The sequence below is a fragment of the Meleagris gallopavo genome, chromosome Z (assembly GCF_905368555.1).
Source record: "Meleagris gallopavo chromosome Z, MGAL_WU_HG_1.1, whole genome shotgun sequence".
Classification (NCBI taxonomy): Eukaryota; Metazoa; Chordata; class Aves; order Galliformes; family Phasianidae; genus Meleagris; species Meleagris gallopavo.
Window position 1 is genome coordinate 23520521 of NC_139435.1, and position 15329 is coordinate 23535849.

At 44.6% G+C, this 15329-nt stretch overlaps 1 protein-coding gene and 1 long non-coding RNA gene across 5 annotated transcripts in view; both read right to left on the reverse strand.

Moving 5' to 3' along the window:
• PDE8B (phosphodiesterase 8B) overlaps positions 1 to 632 on the reverse strand; it is a 72544-nt gene extending 71912 nt beyond the window's left edge. For 3 of the 4 annotated variants that reach the window (XM_085214561.1, XM_010725532.4, XM_085214560.1), the window contains exon 1: positions 222 to 631. In XM_085214561.1, coding sequence (XP_085070687.1) covers positions 222 to 497 — 276 coding nt within the window. In that variant the 5' untranslated portion in view covers positions 498 to 631. Of the gene's footprint in view, positions 1 to 221 lie in introns of all 4 variants that reach the window. The other variant, XM_085214562.1, reaches the window with a different exon arrangement.
• Positions 633 to 828: 196 nt separating this feature from the next.
• LOC146542167 (uncharacterized) lies at positions 829 to 6667 on the reverse strand. Its single transcript, XR_014880699.1, has 2 exons — positions 6547 to 6667; positions 829 to 1111 (listed from the first exon to the last, which is right to left on the reverse strand). It is a non-coding gene; the product is annotated as an uncharacterized LOC146542167 (long non-coding RNA).
• Positions 6668 to 15329: the final 8662 nt, after the last annotated feature.

Genomic DNA, 15329 nt, shown 5'->3' on the forward strand with positions numbered 1-15329 from the left:
GCATCCAGGAGGCGCGTTTCTCTAAGGGGAACCAACCAGCGGACCTCTCCCGGACGCCCGCTCCCCGCCACCCACCGCAGCGCCGGGAGCAGCCCTTCCCCTCCGGCCGCGCAGTTCTCCGCCCCAGGGCTCTGCAGGCGGGCAGGGAGCGGTGAGCCTGGGGGGACAGCTGCACCCCAGCGCCGGAGCGGCTCTCCCACCGCGCTCCGCTCGGCGCTCACCTTGAGGCTGGCGCTGCCGGTCTGGGTCTCCGCCTCGATGCCGCAGCAGCGCGGCGCCCTGGGCTCCCTGCGGCGGGAGTCGGAGCAGGGCGGCGGCGGCTGCCGGCTCTGATAAGCGAGGATGGAGTCGGCTGCGTCGCTCTTGACGAAGAGGCCGTGCAGCGTGGCGGCACCCTGCGAAACGGTGGTGGTCTGGTGGGGGGAACTGGACTCGTCCGAGTCCCGGCAGTAAATCACACCGCTCTGCGAGACGTGGATGCTGGGCGCGCAGCCCATCCCGTCCCCGCCCCGCTCCGCTCACTGCCGGCCGCGGCCCGCTCCCACCTGCCGCCCGCCCGGGCTGCGGGGCCGCCGCCTTGCGCCGCGCTTCCCGTGGCGCCACCCCCTGCCGCCGCCCAGCCTGCAGCTCTGCCCGGCCGCTCCGCTCGTTCGGCGCCCACCTCGCCCGCAACGCCTCCCGGCCGTCGCCGCGCCCGCCCGGCGGAGCGAGGCGCCGCTCCCTCCCCTCTGGGGCCGCCCCACGGCTCTCGGCATTCTCTCGGCCCCGTCCGGTCCCCTCGACCCCGTTCCGTCAACTCGCTTCGTTTGCGAAAGGTCTCTAAAGTGCTTCTACAGAAAAATCTGACTGCGTTTACTTCTCTTAGCCATTGGTAAGCAAGTGTTGGTTATTTTGCGGGACTGCAGGTACGAGCTCGGAGCCACACAGCATCTACCGCAGGTGTGGGAATAAGGCCAGGACTGCTCAACGGCTGTGAATGCGGCTTTTCAGTCAGGGCTCAGAGCTGCCCCTGCAGCCTCAGCTTGTATGCCCAGTTAGTACCAGCCCCTGCATCCAGTCCCGGAGACCATCAGGCTCAGTCTGGCAGGGATCTGCACACCTCCTCGGCTTCCTACAATGAAGTGTCATTGAGCTCAGTGAAAGTGCACACAAGGTGTAAAGCTATCCATGGTTCTTAAGTCTTTGGTACATTTTAGTTTAAACTCCTGTTTTCCATGGCACTTTATAAATCCTTCAAGAATTGGTACTGTCATCCAGCCTCTACACTTGCTGCCTAATACAACATTTACCCAACATCCAGTTAGCAAACAGTGTGTCTCTATACATCTTTTCACTCCTTGGAACATCTCTTGATATTTGGTCACTCTTCCTCCCTCCAGTTTTTAATAAGCATTGTAAATACAGTAGAAAAACAAAAATAGACTGGTATAGGTACTGTGATGCCAAACAATATGCTCTAAGCTTTCCATTTCACTTCCTGGTGCACCAAAAGCAGTCCCATGATGATCAGAGACCAGTTCACTCATTGCCATAGGAGTGATGGCTTCATAGACAAAATGCCTCAGCACAGGGAGGCTGCTTGGTCTTCTGCTTGTGCCAGTCAATTCCATTGTAGCAATATGAACACTCAGTCATCCATCAAGAACCAGTCTGAGATTACCAACCTATAGGACAAATAATGACTTTACCAGAGAGAGCCTGTCCATGCTGGCCCTAGCAAACACATTTCTCTCAGTAGTTTTTTCCCCTCTTGTCTAAGTTCACAAAATTGTGGCTCATGTCCTGCACATACTGCATGTTTGCAGCACTGCCCTACTGACGGCTGCCTTTGACACCCAGTGTGAAATCAGGCTTGGTTGTGAGGGAAATAAAGAGAACAATGCCTCATCCCCACCCAATTGGTGCAGCAGTTGTTGCTGCTTAGGCTGCAGTTCTGGGTGGAGGTCTTTCAGTCTACCAGAGCCTAAGACACTTAGCTGCAGATGAACATGTCCTGTAAAATCCATAGGCTGGATTGGTGTGCTGAGGCCAAAGGTTCAACGAGACCGTGTGCTGGGTCCTGCACGTTGGTCACAAAAACCCCACTCATTGCTACAGGTTTGTGGCAGAGTGGCTGGAAAGCTGCAAGGAGGAAAAGGGTCTGGGGGTTCTAGTTGACAGCTGGCTGAACATGAGCCAGCAGTGTGCCCAGGTGGCCAAGAAGAACAATGGCATGCTGACATGTATCAAAATAGTGTTGTCAGCTGGAGCAGGTGATTGCTCCTATGTACTCAGCCTTGGTGAGGCCACATCTTGAGTACTGCATTCATTGTTGAGCCCCTCACTACAAGAAAGACATTGAGACCCCAGGGCATGTCCAGAGAAGAGCATCAAAGCTGTGAAGGGTTTGGAGCACAAGACCTATGGGGAGCGGCTGAGGGAACTGTGATTGTCCATACTGGAGAAGAGAAAGCTCAGGAGAGACCTTACTGCTCTCTACAACTTTCTGAAGGGGGGCGGTAGTGAGCTGGGGTTTGACCTCTTTTCCCAGGTAACGAGAGAAGAGGGAATGTCTTCAAGTTGCACTAGTTGAGGTTCAGGTTGGATATTAGGAAAAATTTCTTCTCAGAAAGAATGGTCAGGTGCTGGAATGGCTGCCCCTGGAGGTGGAGGAATCACCATTCTTGGAGGTGCTCAAGAAACATGAAGAGGTAATACTGCGGGGCATGGTTCAATGAGCATGGTGGGAATGGGCTGATGGTTGGATTAGATAATCTTAGGGGTCTTTTCCAACCTTAGTGATTCTTTGATTCTATGAATAGAGCAATAAGTTCATTTTTTTGCAGTATATCATAGTTCTTTCTCATTTTAGTGTTACTATACTGAAGAACTAACCTTTCTTTAATGAATGGGAAAAATAAGCTTAGCATCTGAATAACTTGCTGTGGGTCACACTGGAGATTTAGAACAGAACCATGACCATCCCACATGAAATCCATACATACACTGTAAATGAAACGTCCCAAAAAGACTCCTAAGAATTGTTCGCTACTTAGGTTGAGACTTAGCTAATAAAAAAAGAATGTGGGAGTAAACTGTATTTTGACTTCAAAGATGTCACATCTCATCCTAGATTATATTCTCAGCTATTTGCAGTCCATTTCTTCAGATAGATTCACTGCTAAGTTATTTCATCAGACAGGGAATACTTAGGTTTCCATAGCTTCCCAATGCTCAACATTCTATATTGTTCTTACTCAGCTCTGTTACAATTTTGCTATTTATTTTAGACAGCATTGCAGGCACCTCATGTGGACTTCCTCTGTCTGGGCATGATATTTGTCAGAGATTTAATCGTAGGAATAGAGTATAAGTCACATGTCTGGAAAATCTTGACTAAATGCAACTGTTGAGTAGCCCTCCCTGTTCTGTTCCACTGATTTTTGGCTAATGGGGAAGAATTACCACCAAAGTAATGAAATTGCCTGTGCAGAGTGCCAGAATGCTTGAGAGGAGGGAAGGCTGCAGGACAGAGAGCTACATGGACGGCCAAAAGGCAATAGAAAGAAGAGTCACTTGCTGCTTCATCTGACAGCAGGAGGAACTTTGAGGAATGGAACATGCAAGTGATGACCAGTATGAGCAGAGGCTGAGGCAAAGTAGGTGGATTCAGAGGAATAGGATGACTGTCCACAGCTGGAACAGAAGAAATGGAGAGGCAGGTTAAAGATTTTCTTCTAATATTGCTACTTTTGCTGCATCTTGCCTGTGAGAATACAGCCATAGATTTATTGAACAGGGTAGAGAGGGAACATATAACACACACACATACATCCTTCCTTGTACAATGTCTTATGGCTTACTTATCCTGGCTTATGTCCACTAACATGGAAGGTTTTACTCTAAATAGCATTCAACCAGGGACCTACCTAGGAGGGACAGGTAAGGTACTGATGCAGATTCTTCCCTCAGAATTGTGTATTTCATATGGCCTCAGCATTTAACCAGGGCATCCAGACACTGGAAGATACGCATACGCACCCATTTTTCCACTATTAAAGATTCTTCACTGCCTTTAGTTGCAACTATACAATAAATTTTACGCTGTACAGGAAACCAGTTTCTTACAGGACTAATTTCAGCATGGTGACTTTAAGCATATGAGTGATTCTGGAAGATTTCAGTGGAACATCTGTACAACCTTGTCTATTTTTCCAGTAAAAAGCAAGAGATACACACTCTCTATGGCATTTACATCTGCAAATCTCCCCATAATGAGGAAAATATACTGCTCCAAACTTTGTATCCCTTCCAAATTCAGTCAGAGGCTTCACTCTGACCTCAATATTAACCACGTAGGTTAGTAAGGTTGGTAAGCTTACGTTGGCGCTATTGGAAGTAACATCTGCAAGTCTGAGTTCATTGCAGTAAGAATATACTACTTCAGAGGTCACATTTTACAGAAAATCTTGTACTTCATAGCCAGCTTCTGAAGACAGTTACCTCTATTCATAGTTCTTTTACTGTAAACCAGTTTAAGAAGGTACAAATTAGCTTGTATATCTCAAAAAAATCTTCTGGGCTCTGAGGAGGCTCAACGGTTTCTCAACCCTTTCATATTGGTCCAATGGATTTCAAAAGTACACTAAAAACTAACATGCATGCCCATATGGGAGCAAAGTAAATACCTAAATATTAATTTAAATTAGTCAGACTACATGCTGTGTTTGTAACTCAAAATAGATATGAGGAAAAAATCATGGTAGCTAGAATGAAAGCCTTCTATGTATACCTCTATTTTGTTGAAAACAAAACAAAGCAACTGACTAAACCAAAGAAACCAAAGAAAAAACACAGCTCTGTAATAACAAATTATCAAATGCTTACCTCATGCTTTTAGTCACTGACAATACAAGAAATGATGTTACTTGAAGAAAAAGGAAGATGTTAAATACAAGAGTGAGGGTTATTTCTTCTGCCTGAGGAAGAGCAGAATTACCTTTCAGCCCACAATTGTGTGATGATTCTCACATCAGTGTAAACAAGAGTAACTCACTGCAAGCAAATAGTTTCTTCCAGTTCATCTAGAAAGCAAACTCAAGTCCTGTATTTCTTTTCTCTGCTCAAAACTCCTCTATTTCGTAACTTTGAAAAAATAATGCTGTGGCTTTTTTTTTTTTTTTTTTTTTTAATATATTACATGTTTGTGTTTGTATACTAAATTCTGCGTTTGTATACTAAATTCTGTGAGTGCTATGAATAAATATCACACTACAATAATATCCTTTTAGGCAGGTACCGCTCAAACTGAATGGTTTTGCTGGGATGATCACACTGTAAAACTTATAAGCAAATTTGGTCTTCTTTCACAGGCATATTTGACTGGCTTGGACTATAACAGCTATCTCAGTTTTCACTGTAAGTACATAGAATACTTTGCTCGATGGATATTTTGCAAATGGGAAGACTTAGTCACAGAGAAGTCCAGTACCAAAACTCCTCAAGGGAGCAGAGCTGAAGAGGGACCCCAGAGCATTTGCCCTTCCACTAGCAACCTGTGTCAGAGTAAGTACTGCTTGGCACAGAATACAGAAAGGCAGGGGCCCTCCTTTGCTCTTCACCTCTAGCTCTTCCTGCAGAAGCGATGCAGGGCTGCACTCCCACCTCCCCACATCTGCAGCTGTTTCTCTCCCCTAGGGCAGGCAGATGTGCAGTCCTGGGCTTTTGCACCTCAGTGCTGATAGGGGCGGAAGCCCAAGCCACAGGCTGCCTCAGAGTAGTCTGGGATGCAGACTACCTCCAGGAGACAGACACCTGCAGTTGTTTTCCCTAAAATGGGCTAACACAGCACTCTACTTCAGCTCAGCTCATTCTTGAGAGACACAGATATCCTATGTCTCTGAAGAGGAAAAGTAATGTATAGAGACATAGATATATATAGGCTTTGGTCATTTGCACTGCCACTATGTGTTATTGTTAACCCCCTCAAGGAGCAGAACTCTGGGCAGCACGCTGGCCAGATGCCAGCAGTTATAAGCAAAATTTGTAGGGCAGCAGTGATCACATCACATTTACGAAGCCTAGATGTTTCCTGCTCTCCATCATTCCCTTTGGTTTGCTTCAGAGTAGGAGTGAACCACATACTTCACAGCACTCAGAGTCAAAAAGATCAGTCCGCAGTTCCCATAGCACCACTGAAAAGTCCCCCAGCAACACTTCATTTCCTCATCATCAGCTTGTTACTTGCTTGTTACAACTTCAGTAACACAACTGTTCCCCATTGATTTATGTTTGCATGGGAGTATTTGCTCAGCAAATAAGGCTCTGGTGGTTAAAGCATTTGGCTCTGCACATGGAGCACTGCTGAACGCAACTCCCGGCGAGCTGAGCCGCGCTGGACGGGCCCAGGCTTCATCCGGAGCAGGCAGACACACCTCCACCTGGACCCGCTGCACCGGTCCCGGCCAGCTCTGACCTCCCCGCTCCCCAGAGGCAGGAGACCCGCAAGCTGCCCGCCGGCCCAAACCAGCCCGTCCCTCCGGAGAGAGGAGCCCCTTCTCTTCTCACCTCCCTGCCGGGCTCTGCCGGCAGCCTCGGCGCGTTCATCCTCCGAGGAGCAGGCTGGAGCTGGAGCGGGAGCAGCGCGGCCATCCGATCCGCACAGGTGAGCGGGGCGGGACCCACGGCCGGCCGGCACCACCCCGGGGCCGGGCCGCACAGCCTCCGCCGCTCCCGCGGGACGGAGGTGAAGCCGCTGCCCCGCGCCTCCAGCCCACGCCCTGTTCTGTTCGTTTCATGATCCGAATGGGAACGTTTAGAACGGGGAAAGTAAAATGAATCGGGAGCTGGGTTTGCTTCAGTGTGTTAGTAGTTATGTAGCCTTTGGAAAAAGGCAAACTCTTACAGACCCTCGAGAGAGAGTAAATCTGTCCATGGAGCAAATTGCTTGTGTACAGAGATATCTAGTAAAGGTGAAACTCCCCTCAGTCAAAGAGAGGGAGAACAAACAACCTGGGGTTGAGAGAAGGTAATGTTACCCTGACCTTGGGTAAATCACAAACGTCAGAGATGTGACGCAAGACATGCTGCAAAGTGCATTTTCATCTTTGTGATACTCTAGTTTGCAACAAGTGCCACGTTGGTGGAACGCATTCCCTTGGGAATTATATCTTTGGGCTTGACTGGACTTAATTCTCTCACATCATTGCTCTCTCCTTCGAGATTCAAAAGCAGTATGTTGCTATTTTCCATTTTGGAGTACTGCTGATTCTTGGTACTTCATTACCATGGTTAATACTGATGTTGCTCTACAGTGAAACCCAGTGCCTCAGCAAGAGAGCTGTACAAGATGCTCAGCAAACAAAACAGAAAAAAATCCCTACACCAAAGAGTCAAAGATTTGCATACAAGACAGAGGAGAGCCACTGAATGTCACAAAAATAAAGCAACAGTAAAGATGACTGGGAGTTGTGGGATAAACAGTGGTTAAGTCACAGCTGCTTCCTATCCAAAGACCCACAAAACACAGACCACATCACAAAATAAATTCAAAGCACTGAACCTGTACAGGAAATCAGTTCTTCAGAGAAGCAGCAGAAACAGTATGGGTCAGCAAGTTGTGTCCGATTGAGGCCAGGGACAGTAAAGAGCTGCCCTAATTCCTCAGGAGAAAAGACACCGTCAGCAGGCACAATTCCGCTGGAGCTCCTCAGAAACTCCAGAGAGACTGTACATTGAAATGTCCTTAATTGGAGGTCAGAACACCCACCGTTCAGTGGCCATACATCTGCAAGATCTGTTGTCTAGGAATGCATGTCCCTTCCATTTTCTCAGAGTGATCAGTGGTGAACTGGAGGTTTGCTATAGCCACATTCTCAGACACCTGCGCCTGTAGCCCAGGTCGGTCTCAAAGGAGGTATAAAATGCTGTGAATCAGCCTTTAACTGCAAACTTCAGAGTCAGCCTTGCCCAGTTATTTCAAAGGACATTCACACTAGCAGTGCTGCAGCAAACTTTGCAGCCTGCCTTGGGACCCTGGCTTCCCCAGATGAACACATCAAGGACTAACCAAAGGATGCCTTTTGCTCTGGCCATTCTGTACAGCCAAGTTGTCTTCCCAGCTAAGACACAGGAAGATAAGAGAAGGGGCAGAAATGTGCTCAGACCTTACCTAAGGAACACATCAGGATGAGGTCAAGGTGCTCATCTGGACATACGGTCTTGGAAGTGTTTATAGAGATAAAGTTTTAGATACATTTGCAGAGATCTTTTGCAACTTCTATGCAGATCTTCCCTGCATTTCTCCTTGCATCTTCCAGCTGATGTGGCTTTTTAGGACTTGCCAGAGGAATGCTGAGAACAGCCAGTGTCAATTCCAGGCAAACACTGAGAAGCTGACACAAGAAACACAGCAGAATTAGTCCTATTGCTATCAACCAGTATGTGGCAGGCAAATGGTCCTTGGGGTGCACTCTCAAGAGAGGATAGCTTCAGTGTGTTCTGTCAGCAAAGGTTTTTGTGAGCAAACAAACAGCACAGACTCCACTTGCCTTTTATTCACCTGTGACGTGAGACTGGGTTGCTGGTGCTAACGTCAATGATTTAGAAGACAAAAAGTAACTAAGTCCTTGTTTCCACGGAAGCAACCCAAATATAGTCCATTATTCTGCCTATTTTCCTTTTAGATCTAGAAGTAAAAAAAAAAAAAAGTTAATTGTCTGCTTTTTCATTACATTTTCCATGCGTACAGATTTTAGGATGTAGTATGGACTCTACTTCATACTACTCCTACTGAACTTAATGGGAATGTGGCTGTTTATATTTTAATAGGAATGGAATTAGGCCCTTCATTTGAACTTTACAGCCTTTTTATTTGCTTTTTTATTAATCCATTTCATCTCTCTTAATTTGCTTCTGCTGTGTTCTGAGAGCATTGTAAGTACACTCTAGTGTCCTGAGTAATAACTTTAAATTCTAGTATGCAAACACTGTGCCTCCTAGTGGGTAATGTACACAGACTTCCACTCTCCTTTGGGCTGCATTTTCATATTAATTTCTTTGGGACTTTCTTCTGTTATTATCAAGAAGGTAATTTTCAACATTTTTTCACTTCAGAAGTCCCTTGTTTCTTTCTTATGATGTTTCTCTTGCTCTTTCCTCCACACAAGCCAGTTATGTTCTTGACATTTTGCCCTCTTGATTTCCTTTGCATAAATCTGCCATTAAAATTAATCTTTTCCACAAATTAGTTTGTGAGGAGCCCATTTCTGAGAAGCTATTACACTTATGCCAATAGTAAAAAAGAGGTTATTTGACTGTGTCCTTGTATGGACTTTCCCTAGCACGCCATTTGTGTCTGAACAAGATAACTGTGCCGCAATAGCAACAGAGCTCATGTTTCCTAAGCAAGCAAAATGCTCACTGTACTGGCTCCGAGGCTTTGGGCTGAAGCAGACTACTGAGCTCAGACTACATTTGTGCTTGACCATTTGTTTGGCTTTAGCAAAGTACAAAAGATTCTTGGTCTTGCAGATTGACTTGTCCCTATGAATAAGTCCTCCCTCATTTCCCTGCCATGAGAATTTCCAATCCTCTTTGGTAGAAGTAGGATTTCTATGTTCTTTGACAAAAACTATTTTTTATGTGTTTGGCCAGCCTTGAAAATATTACTATCAATAGATATCAATAGGTAAGTCAATCAAAATCAGCTGTTTAAAATGAACAAACAATTTTTATGAACATCCATAATCTACATGTAAGCTCCAATATTAATATCAAAATTTACCAGACTGTAAGCTAAACTAGAGTACAAAATACTGTTGCATCCTTGTTGATTTGGTGTTGTTGATGTGTTGTTTTTGTTTGGTTTGATTTTTCTCTCATTCAGTGCTTAAAAACAAACTTTGTATTAATCTCTCCTCAGGTTTTTAGGTAGTCACAAGGGCGAACAGAGACAAATCATTGAAGATTGACACTGGAAGCTGTGGTAAATGTCTAACAATACTCCAGCAGAACACAGCTGGGTGAATACAACACTGCCTGACAGAGATGTCATGTGATGCATACTCAAAAAAGCATTGCTTTTGTCACTAGCTAAGAAAGAACCATTTTTCAGAGAAGGAAACATCATTCAATAATAATAGTAATAATGATTAATAATAACAATAGGAGCAAGAACAATAGCAATACATTTGCTTGAATTCCTGAACATTTAACTGCCACGTCACATAAAGGCACAGATGAAGCTGAACGAGCTGTGGACTTTATGCTGCATTTTAGGTGCCAGGCACTTGGTTATACATTGCATTTCCAAGCTGTTCCCCTAATTCTATTCCATCTGCACATATCATCTGCACATATCTCTGTGAACTTCTTGACCAAAAAAAAAAAAAACAAAAAACCCAACCAAAACCAAAAACAAACAAACAAAAAATCCCAGCCCAACAAAAAAAAGCACTAAACAACTGAACTGCTCACAGTTCGACTTTGGCATGCAGAAACAAGAAAACGGAAAGAAGAGATTTCTGTTCAGTTGAGAATGAGAGGTCTCAGTTCAAAGAGCTTCCATCAGGCTTCAGACAGTCCTGATGCCTTTGGCTTTATTGGGACAGTTAGCATGAGGGAAAGGCTAGAGGATCTCACATTAATCCTCTTGCTCTCTATAAGCTTCAAAGTGTATCAGTTACTTGAGTTGCTTTTAATTTGTCCTAATTAATCTTCTGCAGTGTGATATTGTGCCATAATATCTTAAGTCAGCTATACAGTTCGTAAGCTGAAATGTACAGTAGAATCTTGTATTGCCTTGGAGTGCCTCATTTGGTTGGTAGACAATCAATTTATTATTAAGTGTGATTGGTATCTTGTACATCCTTGCAAGGTAAATCAAAAGTAATGGAGTGTAAAAATATTCCAGCATAAGAAAATCTGTAAACTACAAGCCAGCAAGCTGTAATCATCACAAAAAACAAACAGTCACCAAGGGAATTGCTTCTCTATAGACTTACAGCAAATTGGAAGAAAACACAATGCTACATTGTCAAGACTACAGAAACAGAAATGTTTAACTCAATGAGCCCCTCTGGCAGAATTAAGCACAGCTCAGTCATTCATAGCTAGAGTATGGAATGTACACCTCATGAAGTATATCATGCAGTAGTACATGAGAAATACTGCTCAAATTGCTAGAGAAGACAACGAATTCATTTTCTCTCTCTAGAGTAAACTTAGGACTTGTACTGTCTGATCCTTTTGCCATGGAAGTTCACGTGAAGATACTGTCTTGTTAACTCATAATTAGGAAACACAACTCTTTTGTGGATCATAGTCCTCTAATGACTCTGGAATAAAAAATGCTACTGTAAAAACAGATGAGATATGCTTCTCTAACTGGAAAGCAGTTATAAAGTAACCGTAAATCCTGATTTGTAGCACTGTGTATTAAAAAAAAAAAAAAAGGCATTTTCCAAAAACAGATTTTTTCATTCCAAAGTAAACTCTTAAACTCATAATAAAAAATTGTGAAAAAAATAATCTTCTCTAGTTCAAGTAATGATTCTCTATTCTTTTTGTTGTCTTCCCTATAAATAAATACCAACTTTCGGCACTGAGAGTTGCTTTTGAATATCCAGTGACATACATTTTACTATTACATTAATTTAAGAGCATTCATTTTAGGCATCACAAGAAAATTACTCTTCTATTCATTTTGTCAGATTGTAGGCTTATGAAAGATATCTGTTTCCCTGGAAAGATATAAATATGGCTTTCAAGAGCCACAGTACTTGGCAGAACTGTACTGGCAGAAATCATGGCTAAGTAAGAGCATGCTGGTGAAAATTGAGAGATTAGAAGGACATGTATAGGCAGTGGAAGTGAGATGTGTAGTGTGGGAAGAATCCAGATGTGCAGAGTTGGGATCACGAAAACTAAGACACTGATGGAACTGAACTTTGGCAAAGGATGTGAAAAATAACAAGGGATTTCACAGGTACTTCAGTCAGAAAAGAAAGGCAAAAGAGAGTACATGACTTCTGATATACAAGAAGAAAGAAATGTGGAGAATGTGAAAGTACCAAACAAATTATTTCAGAGAATCACAGAATCATGGAACTGCAGGTGTTGGAAGAGACCTTGAGAGGTCACCATGTCCAAACCCCTTGCTAAAGAAGACTCCCTGCTATAGGTCGTACTGTACCTGTCCAGCCAGGTCTTGAAAAGAAAGACTCCACAACTTCTCTGGGCACCTATTTCAGTCCCTTCACCTTTACCATAAAGAATTTCTTCTGCAAGTTTGTATGGAACTTCCTATGCTCAAATTTTAGTCTATTACTCCTTGTTCTATCTCTACGCACCACTGAGAAGAGCCTGGCCTCATCCATTTCCCTCCCACCTGTCTCTAGATATTTATAAACATTATTCAGATTCCCCCTGTCTTCTTTTTTCCCAGGCTGGACAGACCCAGGTTCCTCAGCCTTTCCTCATATGGGAGATCCTCCAGGCCCGTTATCATCTTTGTGGCCCTTCTCTGTAGCCTTTTATGAGATTCCTCTGTTTTTTGAATTGGGGAGCCAGAACTGGACATAATATTCTAAATGTGGCCTGACAAGGGCAGAGTAGAGAGGGAGGACCATCTTCCTCGACCTGCTGGCTACCCTCTTTTTAATGCACCCAAGGATACCACTGGCCTTCTTGGCCAAAAAGGCACACTGCTGGTTTATGACCAACTTGTTGTCCACCACAACTCCAGGTCCTTCTCCACAGAGCTCCTTTCCAGCAGGTCATCCCCTAAGCTGTACTGATGCATGTGGTCATTCCTCCCCAGGTGCAAGACTCTACACTTGCTCTTGTTAAACCTCATTTGGTACCTCCCTGCCCAACCCTCCAGTCTGTCCAGGTCTTGTTGAATGGCAGCACAGCTTTCCAGTGAGTCAGACACTACTCCCAGCTTTGTAACATCAGTAAACTTGCTGAGGGTGGTCTCTATCCCTTCATCCAGGTTGTTAATGAAGATGTTGGGTAAGACTGGATCCAGCACCAGCTCTAGGAGAGCACTGATAGTTATAGACCTCCAACCAGCCTGTGCCACTAATGACATCCCTCTGAGCACTGCCAGTTCTCAATCCACTTCACTGTCCATTCATCTATCCTGCACTTTCTAAGTTTCATAACAAGGACGTTGTGAAACAGTGTCAAATGCTTTGCTGAAGTCGAGGTACGCAATATCCTCTGCTCTCCCACCATCTACCCAGCCAATGATGACATCATAAAAGGCTATCAGGTTGGCCAAGCATGATTTTCCCTTCGGGAATCTATGTTGACCAGTCCTGATAACCTTCTTCTCTTCCAATTTCTTGTAAGAGTACCCAGAACAAGTTGTTCCATCAGCTTTCCAAAGACAGAAGTGACACTGATTGACCTGTAATTTCCCAGGTCCTACTTCTTGCCTTTTTTGAAGACTGGTATGACATTGGCTATCCTCCAGTCTTCAGACACCTTTCTCATTCACCAAGATTTTTCAAAGATGATAGAGAGCAGTTCAGCAGTCACTTCTGCCAGCTCCCTCAGCACATGTAGGTGCATCCCATTGGGGCCCATGGATTTGTGTGTGCTTATTTTGACTGGATGCTCATTGACCAGGTCCTCCTCAACCAACAGGAAATCCTCCTTTCCTGAAACTTTCTCTTACTTCCAGTGTCTGGGATTCCTGAGGGCTAGTCTTAGTGTTAAAGACTGAAGCAGAGAAGGCATTCAAAATCTATGCTTTCTCAGCATACCCTATTACTGGGGCATTCATCTCATTTTGAAGGGGACCCACATTTTCCCTAATCTTCCTTCTACCACTGGAATACCTAAAAAAATCCTTTCTTGTCATCCTTTATCCCCTCTGCAAGATCTAATTCCAAACTTAGCATCCCTTCAGGTCCTAACAACATTCCTATATTGTCCCTGAGTGGACAGGCCCTTTTTTAACATTTCATGGACCTTCTTTCTTCCTTTCAGTTTATCCATGAATTTCTTGCTCATCCACTCAGGCTTCCTGCCATCCTTCCCTGATTTCTTACTCTTAGGGATGCACCGATCTAGAAGTTGGAAGAAGTGGTGTGTAAGTGTCAACCAGCTCTCATGGTTCTTCTAAAGCTCTAGCCTCTGAGATACCTCCAAGTAGGTCTTTGAAGAGTTCAAAGTTGGCTCTCCTGAAGTCCAGGGTAGCAACCCTACTTATTGCTTTGCTTTTTTTACACAAAATCTTGAACTCCACCATTTCCTGATCACTGCATCCCAATCTGCCCTCTTCCCTAACCAGCCCTTCCTTGTTAGTAAGAACAACGTCAAGTAGAACAGCCCTCCTCATCAGCTTCTTCACCATCTGTATCAGAAAGTTATCTTCAAGGCATTGCAGGAGCTGCCATGTGTGTTGCTTATCCAACAGATATCAGGATGGTTGAAGTCTCCCATGAGAACCAAAGCCCAAGATTGTGTGACTACTTCCAGCTGTTTGTAGAAGACCTCATCAACTCCTCCTCATCAGATGGCCTGTAGTACATACCTACAGTTATGTCACCTATGTTAGCCCACTTTGTAGCTTTTACCTGCAAGCTCTCCCCTAGTTCATCATTCACTCCCAGGTGAAGCCTGGGATACAAAGGGAAACAAGAAGAAATTCTACAGACATATCAATGATAAAATGAAAGTGAGGGAAGATGTGGGCCCTCTGGAAGGAAACTGGAGACCTTGCCTTAAGGGATACAGAGAAAGCTGAAGTGCTCAATGACATTTTTGCTTCAGGCTTCATCAGCAAAGGCTCTAGGTACACCACCCAAGCTGCAGAAAGCAAAGGTAAGAACTTGGAGAAGGAAGATTTCCCTGCTGTAAGTGAAGATCAGGCTTGAGACCATCTAAAGAAGATGAAAGTGCACAAGACCATGTCACCCAAAAAGATCCATCCATGGGTTCTGAGGGGACTGGCAGATGAAGTTGCCAAGCTGCTATCCATCATATTTGAAAGGTCATGGAAGTCTGGTGAAGTTCTCACTGATCGGAAAAGGGGAAACATTACCCCCATTTTCAAGAAGAGACAAGAAGATCCAGGAAATTACAGGCCAGTCAGTCCCACTTCTGCGCCTGGCAAGATTGTGGAGCAGATCCTTCTGAAGGCCCTAAGGCACATGAAAAATAAAGATGAGGTGATTGGTAGTAGCCAACATTGCTTCACATGCCTGGCAAACTTGGTGGCCTTTTATGATGGAGTTACAGCATCAGTGGATAAAGGAAAAGCAACTGATGTCATCTACCAAGACTTGTACAAACCGACACTGTCCCATATGACATCCTAGTTGCCAAATTGGGGAAAA